The 12,274-nt window shown below is 47.0% G+C and overlaps 1 protein-coding gene across 1 annotated transcript; it reads left to right on the forward strand.

Moving 5' to 3' along the window:
* Window positions 1-5,744: 5,744 nt before the first annotated feature.
* On the forward strand, window positions 5,745-12,274 carry LOC308549106 (acidic mammalian chitinase-like; the record flags this gene model as incomplete). Its single annotated transcript, XM_081121429.1, is given in 12 exon segments — window positions 5,745-5,810; window positions 5,812-5,839; window positions 6,443-6,472; window positions 7,004-7,205; window positions 8,308-8,364; window positions 9,064-9,229; window positions 9,534-9,658; window positions 9,837-9,960; window positions 10,253-10,438; window positions 10,918-11,037; window positions 11,139-11,280; window positions 12,015-12,274. Coding segments are annotated over 12 exon segments (1,506 nt in total).

The raw sequence follows: 12,274 nt of genomic DNA on the forward strand, positions 1-12,274 counted from the left end.
ATAAAGGGTTGAGCGTTCCTGTGCAGTGGCTCCTGCTTCTTTCCTGAAAGGCCTTCGATGTAGCTGACCCCAGCCTCCCAACGATATGCTACAGCTCCAGCAGCCCACCAGCTGCGTGGTCGCTTTGGAGACCACCCACTGCATGCCCAGCTCTCTCCTGGGTGCTGGGTGGCAGGAGCAGAGGGATTCAAGGAAGATGGCTGGTCCTTTCATTCTCAAAACATGTACTCGGAGGAGGGTGGGCAGCGACAAGGGTGTAAGACCCAGACAACAATGACCCATACACAAATGTGTCTCTCTACACTCCTCCAGAGCAACGATTTTCAACTGGTGTGCCACACGAATTTTTAAAACATGCACAATCTGGCCATTTGGCCAGGCACACTGACCTCTTTTTCCTTAGATTAGTCAAAATTATACCTATTTTTTTGGTCAGATCAGCAAAAAATATATTTCTTGGAGTGCTGCAGAATTTTATTAATTAGTTTATGTGAGCCATGAGATGAAAAGGTTGAAAATCGTGGCTTTAGAGAAACATTTCTAAATGTCCAAGAGGTGAATAGTGAAGGTAATTTATGTGTGAAAATAAGACAGGAAGTGGGTGTGAGCAGGATTCGGGAGGATTAGGAGGAAAGGCGAGACAGAGGAGGTGGGGCTCTCTGGGAGGGCAATATAAAGTGAGTGACCTGGCCCTGGCGAGTGTGGCTAAGTGGTTAAAGCATTGGCCCGGCACCAAAGAGTCACGGGTTTGATTCCCAGTCAAGGGCATGCACCTGGGTTGCAGGTTCAATCCCTGGCTCCGGTAAGGGTGCGTGCGGGAGGCAACCAATCAATGTGTCTCTTTCACAACAATAGTTTTTTCTCTTTCCCCCTCCTTCCCTTCCACTCTCTGAAAATGCACAAAATATCCTCAAGTGAAGATTAAACAAAAAAAAGCATTTGGAAATAAAAGTGGAGACATTTAAAAAAAAATTTGAGTGACCTGGCCTATATAAAAGTTTGGAGGTTATATGTAAATTTCTTGAGCTAAACCCAAAGAAATTAAGCTTTATTATTCAAAATAAACTTAAGATAAGAATTTAAATAACTTAAAAAAATTGGTGCTGAAAAGTGTTATAAAAATGTAGAGGAGAGTAGGGGGCCGGGAGGCTGATGGTGGAGGGGTGCAGTTTTAGACGGGGTGGTCGTGGTGACCACTACAGAAGGACGTATGAGTAGGGCCAGTTTCCTAAGTACGTGACCTACACACTCAGTGTCATGCTCTGCTGTTGACATCTTGGAATTCTTTTTTTTGTTGTTTTGTTTTGTTTAAAATATTACAGATGTCCCTTTTTCTCCCCAATGACCCGTTCCACCCCGTCCCATCCTCCTCCCCAGTCCCTCTCCCCACCATTGTCCGTGTCCTTGGGTTGTGCATATAAGTTCTTTGGTTACTCTCTCCCCCTCCACCCACCCGCCCTCCTCCATCCCTCTGAGATTCGTCAGTCTGATCCATGCTTCCATGTCATTGAATCTATTCTATTCATCAGTTTATTAAGTTCTTTAGATTCCACATATAAGTGAGATCATGTGATGTTTGTCTTTCTCTGCCTGCCTTATATCGCTTAGCATAATTTTCTCCAGGTCCATCCATGCTGTCCCAAAGGGTATGAGATCCTTCTTTTTTTACAGCTGCGTAGTATTCCATGGTGTGAATGTCCCACAGCTTTTATCCATTCACCTACTGATGAGCACTTGGGCTGTTTCCAGATCTGAGCTATTGTAAATTGTGCTGCTATGAACATAGGGGTGCGTATATTCTTTCTGATTAGCGTCTTGGAATTCTTAATAACTTTTGCACATGGGGTCCCATGTTTTCATTTTATGCTGGGCCCACAAATTACCTGAGCAAAGAGAAAGGAAGTGAGGATGCTAGCTGTCTAGGGGCAGTGCTAGCTTGTGGCCATCTGGGGACAGTGTCCCCTACAGAAGGAAAGACCAGTGCAAAGGCCCCAGGGAAGGAGAATTCCTGACATATTAAAGGAACAGTAGCAAGGAGGCCAGTCTGGTTGGAGAAAAAAGGAGCGAGGGCAGAGGAGTCTTAGGGGGTGTTATAGGGGATGTGATTGGAAGAAGGCAGATTGGCCAACTTTTTCTATAAAGGGCCAGCTGGTAAATCTTTCAGGCTTTGTGGGCCATGTGGTCCATGTTGTAACTACTCAGCCCTGCTGGTGTCATAGTGTGCAAGCAGCCAGCGATGAGACAGAAAAAAGAAGCATGGCTGCCCCCAATGAAATGTTATTTATGGACACTGAAAGTTGAATGTCATATAATGTTCAAGTGTCATGAAATATTGCTCTTCTTTTTATTTTTTTCCACCCATTTAAAAATGTAAAAATTATTCTTAGCTCAAGGGCTACTGTGCAAAAACAAGCAGCAAGTTGGCTTTGGCCCTCAGTGGCTTGCTGACCCTTGGTTTGAGGCCTTGTAGGGCATTGTAAGATTTCTGCTTCTGCTCCAAAAGAAACAGGAGCCTTAGAAGGTTATTAAGTGGACAAAGAATTTGATTTGGTTTCTATTTTTAAGTAATCAATTTAGCTGCTTTGCTGAAAATGCATAGTTTGGAGACTATTGCAATCCCCAGGAGAGAAATAATGTCTTAGAATAGGGCAGCAGACAGAGAGGTGGCCAGAGGTGATTGGATTTAGGCTGTATTTTTAAGATTTGGGGAGGGGGAGGTTGTGGGGTTTTTTTTAGCTAGTCCAAATTTCTTTATGACTTGTATGTAGCATATGGAGGGGACTAGGGAGGAGTCGAGGATAATTCTGACATTTTGGCCTGAGAGTTACCATCAACTCAACTGAGAAAGGTGAAACGTAGAGCCGGTTTTGGAGAAAGGTCACGAATTCAGTTTGGACGGGTCAGATTTAAGATTTCTATTGGGTTTCGAAGTGGAGATGCTGAGTAAGCATTTGGTCATAACATTTTGGGAGGTAGTTGGTACGTAGTTGGTGTTTAAAGTCAGTAGATTGGATAGATCATTAAGGGTGTGAATATAGATAGGGAAGGAAAGAACCCAAAGACTGAACCCTGGGCACGCCAACGTCCAGAGGCTGGGGACAAGAGTAGGACTAAGAGACCCGGGGTTAGAAAATCTTCCTGGTGTGCTGTGGCCGGTTACCTTCAAAGGTTGTTATGACAGTCATGGGGACTAGTTCCCCAAATTCCTGAGGATTCAGTGATGAAAAGAGACTGGGTGGTTAAAAGCACCCAGCCTAATACTCCACGGCTGTTTCGCTCTCACATCGATGTTTCTCTCTCTCTCTCTCTCTCCCTCCCCCCCACTCTCAAATCAATAAACATACCCTTCAGTGAGGATTAAAAAAAAGAGGAGAGACCAGATCTCCATCTCTCTCCCCCCCACCCCCCATCTGCAGACAGCCAGAAAGAGAGCTCTTACCAGAAACTGAGCCCTGTTGGAACTTTTCTCTTGGACTTGCCATTCTCCAGAACCGTGAGAAAAGACATTTCGGTTAAATCACCCAGCCTGTGGTATTTTATTGTGACAGCCCACACTGATTAAGACAATGTCCGGACCTAATCGGATGGCTGCTTCATCTCTTGTTACCCACGGAGGCTGGGAGCGAAAGGATGCGATGGAGCCAACTCAGAGGCAACCCGCTCAAGCCCATGTTCACGTCTCACGGGGAGGCTAAGGGCGTCGTCTGCCCAGGGCTATAAATGTCCCAAACGGAGCCATTCCCAGCAACACCCATCTGTTCTCAGCCATCCGCTAGGAACCTGGAGCCTGAGGACAGGAGGTTCTCCAGGGCCAAACAGCTGTGAGCTGAGAACCCAATCCTGTTACCCTTTTCTTCTCTTCAGCCCCCCGACTCTGCCCCCTTGGTGACTGATTCAGGATCGCACGCTGTGCTGAGTGAGTGGAAAACAAGCCGGGTGGCTGCCACCTCTGCCTGGCTGTTGCTGGAAAACCTAGCTGCAGCCGTGTCTACTATTTACCTTGCTCTGGGCCCCGGACCCTGCCGTGTGGGCACTGAGAAGCCATCCTTATCATGCTGCTGGTGCAAATAAAGTGCCCCAGCTATGGCATGACCGCAGAATGGGGATTCTTTCCAACACCCAAGTGCTCAGCTGGCCAGCAAGCTGGCCAGGGACTCCCCTGGAGCTTTTAAGGAGCTATGAAGAAGGGGTGCTTTATCTGCAGGTCCTTCATGTAGCGCTGGGGCTGCCAAATTCAACAGCAAAGATTTCACTAAGTCTACACAGCAGGTAGGCCTGAGGGTCAAATTGGATAAACCTGGAACCACTGCCTTGCTGCTTGGTTTTTGCAAATCCTTGACTTAACCCTGATTTGACACAGTTGGGGCTCTTTGTCCCAACAGCATTCTTCTGGGCGCCCCAGGGAAATGCCTATCCCAGGTCAGCCTAGACCACCAACCAGCCTCCATATGAATATAAGGGGGGGCACAGTGTAAATGTTAGATTTTCATTCAGGGGGCAGCTGATCTTGGCGCTGAATCCTGGATCCGGCATTTACAATTTTATCTGTTTTCTCTCCTACAGAATTAGGCTGAGGGTAAGAATTCTTTTCATAGGCTAAATGAAATCATGGGCAGAGCCCTCCGGTGAACACTCATGGCTTTTCAGTCACTCGGTAGTCACTCTCCGTACTTTTGAATTTCATTTTGTGACCTGTCCTGATGGAAATGGAAACCCAAGTGCGCTGTCCTTTTCCTCATCAAACTAGTCTGGGTTCACAATAAGTCTGCTAAGGTGCCCACATCCCACGATGGGGCTGCCCATCGACGGCATTCCGGGGATTGTCACAAGACCGTAAGCAGTACAGACAATATGTACTCGGGGCCATGAAATATTTCAGAAGAAGGAGAGACCATTGAACTTCAAAGAGAGGACCTGAGCTGGGCACTGAAGGAGTGTAATATCAGGGTAGGCATTGAGAAGGGGAGACATTACAGGCAAGGGACAGAGGGGTAGTGTGAACAAATGCATATGACATATTTAGGAATAACGAATAGGTCGTTCTGGCTGAAGCAGAAGTTTATTTATTATAAGACAATGGGAGTGGATAACGTTTGGAAAGGTGGGTTGAGATAAATTCCAAACAAGAAATTCTAGCAATAGTCAAGTTGCAAATATTTCTATTAGAAGAGATTCTTTTCAATATCATCGCCATCATCTCTGTCAGCAACATGAAATACTTTTTAACATCGTCTGGGAGTAATTTGGAATTAAGGAACACTGGAGAGCTTTTGGTGACCTTTGGAGGGGATAGTTAGGGAATCATACCTTCTTAATGAAATTATTGTAAAATAATGACTTAATGTAATTCCTTAATGTTCACAAAGTAGCACCTAGAGTGAAAAAGTTCCTTAGGCACTGCTTGTACAAATTACATATAAATAATTCCATCAAAAGATTTAAGAACAGCTAATAACTTCCAAAGGCATTCATTATTTACTTTCCAATAAAGGTATGCTTCGATGCCAGGCACAAAATGTCCACAACATAAAAGCCTAACCACAGTGTTGAAACGGATGCTTATCAGCCCTGGGAACTCCCCAAAAGGCTATTTTCCATGGCGGGGGGCATGGCATTGTTGAGTCCGTACAGAGCAGGGGAGTGGTGGTGGGGGAAGGCAGGTTGGAGGCCACCAAGCGCTGTTTGCAGGAGAGGAGATCTGTTGGTTTCCTGATAAGCTAAATGCCCTCCCTTGGGAAGCCCTCATGATAACCAGCAACTCACATGGCATAAAAAGCCAACCCGGGCTCTGCGGGACCCACACCGACAGCGACCATGGCAAAGCTCGCTGTCCTCGCAGGTGGGTTTGTAATCAGAGACCGAGTCTTACTCTTCAGCTGATCGCTTTTCCTCCCTGGGCCTGGCAGCCCTAACGTGGTCCTCATGTTAAACCTCAACCCTTTTCCATTCTTCCTTCATCATTTCAAATTTCCAAGAGAATCCTGACATATACAAACCGGCCTACCTCTTGTTCCCTTAATCGATTCCGGTAACATTTCCACCCTCATTAAGCCCATGGGCATGGTCCTAAAAGAAAGGCTTGTTGGCTTCCAGTCTTTGTCTCACTCTCTCATCTCCTGTTGGATTGTTCCTTTCCTGCACCCCCTCATTTTAATTGGTATTATTTTTATGTACATGCTTGTGTCCTTGGTCTAGCTTTCAAGGGTGAAAGTCAGTAGGAGCTGAGACAGAGTTAAGCAAGTTATTTTTTTTTCTAGAGTTTTCAGAATTATTTCTCTTTCATCCCCTACTGTCCTACTGCGTTGCTGATGTATCATAAAAATGTCACTGCTAGAAATTCAATCATTCAAAGGGAATGATTCAGTAAGTCCTTTAGAGCCAAGTTGTAGCCATAGTTTATTAGTTGCTCTCGAGCTGTGATTTACTTTCTCTCTCTCTCTAGGTCTGGCCCTTCTGTTGAATGCTCAGCTAGGTAAGTCATGGACTCTATGTTTTATCTTTGACAAAGTTTTTTCCTTCCATAAGCCTCAAATTTTTATAAATTATCCCTGTGGCAATTGTCTGCTAATGTAGGTGGTTTTAAAATATCCCAATAGTACTTTCTTAGAAAGTATATCAAGAGATAAGCCATATTAGGGACGTGAGCTATGATTGACTTCATAGACAGATGGGTTTGACGTTGGGGAAATCTGGGGTTTTGGACTGGCTGTCACTGTGGCCTCCTTTAGCATGACCACCTGAGATTAGAAACACCTGGGCATCTTTCCTTCAGTGGTTCCCAGGCTCGTCCAAGATCAAAAAATAAATCCATCAAAGTTGAAAATAACCACCCCAGTCCCCAACTAGTTTCCAAGTGGGAACCTTTGAACTCATCTGCAAGAGGACTCGCGCACAGAGATCGGGCATCTGAGGCAGAGGGGGGAGTCTCAAGGGAGGGCCAGACTCATGGCACGTTTCAGTGGCACCCAAATCAGGCCATGTCCTTTCTCCTTACTACCCACAGGCTCTGCCTACCAGCTGATATGCTACTTCACCAACTGGGCCCAGTACCGGCCGGGCCTGGGGCGCTTCATGCCCGACGACATCGATCCCTGCCTCTGCACCCACCTCATCTACGCCTTCGCGGGGATGCGGGACAACCAGATCACCACCATCGAGTGGAACGACGTCGCCCTCTACCAGGCCTTCAACGGCCTGAAGAGCAAGTAAAGGAAGGGGTTGGGGACCAAGATGCTGCATTTCTAACAAGCTCCCGCATGCTCCTGGTGCTTCTGGCCCAGGAGCCACACTTTAAGTAGCAAGAATATAGATAACATAGCACATTGCCCGCTCTAGCAGGTGTTCAAAAAATAATAGTTTTGTGTCTTCCTTTCTTCATCAATATCTTCTTTATGACGCAGGAAACCGCAAGCCGTCCCAGCTATTTGCATCAGAGATCAGGAGGCAGGGATACTAACACTTAGACGTGGCCAAACCCAAGAAATCAGCAGAGTTTGCTGTACTTGAACAGAGTTCTATTTTGTGTAAAAAACAAATGAAATGAAAACCCTGGTATCTTTTCATTTCCGATTTGTTCAGTTTGGTTATATCTAGGAGGAGGAGCCCTGCGCTAGGAGTAGCTCTGTTCTGAATGCAGCTGCTCGACCTAAGCTCTGATGTGTAAGAGGAAAGGAACCCTTTTGGAGCCCTGTTTCTTGAGATGTGCTCCAGTTGACGACTTGCATGGAAATCCCCTGGGGCACTTGATAGAAATGCCAATCCCTACCCCAGGCCAACTGCATCAGCATCTCTGCGGAAGGGGCTATAAACCTGGCATTTGAACATGGTCCTCCCACTCTGACGCTTGCACTTAATTCTCACATACACTGACGCCTGAGAGCTGCTACTCCAGAGAATGTGTGTAATTCTCAGCCACAGAGAGGCTGAGAGAGTATCTATGCTCAAGCAGCATTTACCATTTCATCGGATCGAATTGAGTATGAGCTAATTATGCTGACAGGTAGATAGATATAGATAGCTATATATAGATATATATTTCAAAAATATTGCCAATGCATTCTTTTTTTAAACAAACAATCCATTTCCATACTTTAGGTTCCCCAGGAGAACCCTGAGTACACTTATGAGGATCTCAACTCAAAGAGTTTTTATGAAGGACGTTTTCAGGAGCGGAGAGAACCTGTCTACACTCTAGCATGTCAGGGCAACACCACTGTAGAAGATCAGGCCCGATACTCAGGCAACGGTATTTTCAATAGAGAGGCTCGTGGGTTTTAAAGTGTCTTTTTTCCATCCTTTGCTTTACAGGAACAACCAGCTGAAAACTCTCCTGGCCATCGGCGGCTGGAACTTCGGAACTGCCCCGTGAGTCCCTGTGGGAGAGGCTGGTGCTTATTTATTTGCTTTGGAAACAAGGTAGCCCGGTGTGACCCGCGTCCCTTCAGACCTCACCATCTAAGACAGGGCATCAAGGACACACATTAAGCAAACGTGCTGCTTAACTAAATTACCACACCGGAGCCTCGCTATCCTATAGGACGCAACTTATTTTAGACATTTAAATGTGGATGGATATTCTGAGACCCTACTCACCAAGATTTAGTTAATGAGATGGCAAAACAATTGGTTCCTAAAGTTTTTCCAAAGCACAGCCCCCAGGAGGGTGTTAGAGCGATCTTCTCTATTTATCCTCTGGGGGAAGGGAAGGGAAGGGAAGGGAAAGACATGCAAGTGAGCAAGACTCCCCTGAGGCAGAGGCGCTTGGGGGCTACTGGGAGGGAGATCTCGGGGAGCAGGTGGAGGCAGCCAGGTGTTCAAAGCAACCGGTGCGACTTGGGAGAAAGATCAGAGTTGGATCCAGGGCAAAATAAAAGGCGACACTGAGGTACCCTGCTGGGCAGAGTGATGATTACAATGTAAGGACGGGAAACCAGGAACATACTTTATTCGGGCTGTGGGTCCAGGTGAAGAGCTCTGAGGCAAAAGTACTGGAGTTTGATTTTATGACAAGATTTTCAGACCACTGAACATGTCCTCCCCCTGCCTTCTTGGGGTCTCCCGTAGTTTCACTGCCATGGTGGCCACTCCTGAGAACCGCCAGACTTTCATTGCCTCGGTCATCAAATTCCTGCGCCAGCATGACTTCGACGGGCTGGACTTTGACTGGGAGTATCCTGGCTCTCGTGGGAGCCCACCTCAGGACAAGCACCTCTTCACTGTCCTGGTGCAGGTGAGCTGCGATCCGTGTCATTTTATAAAATTTAAATTTCATTTTAAAATTCCAGTTTACATTCAATATTCTTTGGTGTTAGTTTCTGGAAAGCACACAGCCGGTCTCCCGTGAAAGATCACGGAGGCCATACAGAAAACCCAGCTCCCTGCAGGCTCCGTGGGAGAGGAAGGACCTGGATGCCCCATTCCAGCGAGAATGCTAAAGAAGGAAAGAAGGAAAATGAATTAAATTTCATTCAAAGAGTGGTCATGGAAGCCAACTTGGAGGTCATGCTCATAGACGGTCTCCTGCTCTTGCACAGGAAATGCGGGAAGCTTTTGAGCAGGAGGCCAAGCAGGTGAACAGGCCCAGGCTCATGGTCACCGCCGCAGTAGCTGGTGGCATCGCCAACATCCAGGCTGGCTATGAGATCCCCCAGCTGTCCCAGTGAGTGGTCACTTGGCCCACAACCCCTTCCTCTGTGTGTCACTTGTGTAAGAGATGTTCATCCTTAGTCTGTCTTGCTGTCCGGGACCTTGTTGAGGAGACTTTGGAAGTGGTATCTTTGCCTGCAGAGGTGTGGGAGACACCAGAGGTGATTTTAACTGCTTTCCCTGGACTACAGGTACCTGGACTACATCCATGTCATGACCTATGACCTCCATGGGTCCTGGGAGGGCTACACAGGAGAGAACAGCCCCCTCTACAAATACCCAACCGACACTGGCAGCAACGCCTACCTCAATGTGGTGAGTCCCTCCCTACACAGGCACATACAGACCAGAGATGGGGTCCTAAATCACGTGGAGGTTCAGGGACAAAACAAACAGATTCTGCAAATGTCTCACTTGTCATAACTGTCCTCTTAAGTGGCTGATCAAATCTCTTTAATTATAATTCCACCAAAATGTTTTTTTAAAAACACTAACAAATCCTCGGTCATTAACATGAAACAATTTATCTGCTAGCACAGGGGTCTAACATAACTAAGCCTTTGGCCATCAGCCTGGTGGGCCTCTCGCTAACCCGCTGCTGTTGCAGGATTACATCATGAACTACTGGAAGGACAGCGGAGCCCCAGCTGAGAAGCTCATTGTTGGATTCCCGACCTACGGACACACCTTCATCCTGAGCGACCCCTCCAACCATGGAATTGGGGCCCCTATCACTGGCCCTGGCCCTGCTGGGCCCTACACCAGGCAGTCTGGGTTCTGGGCCTACTATGAGGTATGTTCCTGACAATCTAAGAGAGAGAGAGAAGAGTGGCTTCTCTGGGTCATGAGTTCAACAATATAAACAACTCAACACTTCTCAGCTAACTTAACAAATAGTTGGGGCTGAAAGTGGAAGCTCCTGTCTATTTATAGGGGAGACAAGACGCACTTATGTTGCAAGTTAGGTTGGATTCCAAGTACAGGGCGAGTAGGAAAAAGAGATACCATCAATGAGATTATATCAATGTCTACACACTGCTCACTGCCTGCCAAGGCATTCTTTGATTTGAGAGCTTCTGCCCACATTGAAAATCAATTGACTCAGATGTGACAAAGAATCAGAATCCTAGGTGAACCAAGAAATTTGCTGATAGAGCTCTCCTTTTCAAGTAGCTTTCGTCTATCCCTTCTCTTTCCCCCTCCCCCATGCCCTTTGTCCCTGCCACCTGGACACTTTGCCTACCTCTTGGCCTCCTGCTTATCTCCTCTTAGATCTGCACCTTCCTGAAGAATGGAGCTACTGAAGCATGGGAAGCTGCTCAGGATGTCCCCTACGCTTACAAAGGCAATGAGTGGCTTGGCTATGACAACACCGAGAGCTTCAAAATCAAGGTACACTGTTGTTGCCTGTGAGTCTGTCCCCATCTGTAGGCCTGGAGCCCCAGGTTGGCCTTGGTGTCTGAACTTCATTGGATTCCCTGTCATTGCCGCAGGCTGACTGGCTGAAGAAGAACAACTTTGGAGGTGCCATGATCTGGGCCATTGATCTGGACGACTTCACGGGCACTTTCTGCAACCAGGGCAAATACCCCCTGACCACCACCCTGAAGGATGCCCTGGGCCTGCAGAGTGCAAGTGAGTGACAGCAGGAGGACGCTCGGGGGTCTATAAATGCTCCTTCTCCAACTCAAAGGGCAGTTCTCACATCTGCCCACCCCCATTGACCAGGGAGCTTCTTCCCCTTTCACACCCCTGCTCTTTAGAGACTGATGCTAAAATCTTTCCCTACCCTTGAACTTCATGTAAGAAATATCATGCTCTTATGGGAAACCAAGAGTACCTGGGTGGGTTTTCCAGGTCTGCTAAGTCTTAGAGCTGTGGCAAAGCCTCAAGAAATCAGGCTGACCTTATAACATAAGCATGTACTCTTTATGATCCCCTTATTAAAAGTCTCTTTCAACCCACCTGGGAAGATTTAACAAGAAACCCTCAGTAGTGTTGACATATTTCTAGTCTGTAATTCAGGAAAAGTACCAACTCCCTGAACTTTTCCCAGATTTTCTCTTAGAGCTTATTTGCTCAAGACTTACACTCAGATCCAAATTTTGCACATTTGCATGTTCAGTAAATTTGTTTTAATGATTTTGACATCGTAAAGGAAGAGAGAACTTTATTAGAAACCAGGCCGGCTTGAAGTTATAGCTTTCCCAACTCCTGAGTATGGAGCTATCTTGCAATCTTTTCAGTGGTAGGGATCCAGCGTTAACTATCCCACCTCCAGACCTCACCTGCAGATCCGCTAGTCCCTGCACCTCTAGGCAAAGCTGGGAGCCTCTACCAGTCACTAGTCTGCTCTTCTATCATTTCAGGTTGCACTGCCCCCTCTCAGCCCACTGCACCAGCAACTCTTCCTCCCAGCACCGGTAGTGGAAGCGGAAGCGGAAGCGGGAACGGAAGCGGAAGCGGAAGTGGGGGCACTGGCTTCTGTGCTGACAAACCTGATGGCCTCTACCCTGTGGCGGACAACAGGAATGCTTTCTGGCACTGCTTGAATGGAATCACTTACCAGCAGAACTGCCAGGCCGGCCTTGTCTTTGACCCCAGCTGTTCTTGCTGCAACTGGCCATAA

This window comes from Miniopterus schreibersii (assembly GCF_964146895.1).
Source record: "Miniopterus schreibersii genome assembly, chromosome: 19".
NCBI classification, from domain to species: domain Eukaryota; kingdom Metazoa; phylum Chordata; class Mammalia; order Chiroptera; family Miniopteridae; genus Miniopterus; species Miniopterus schreibersii.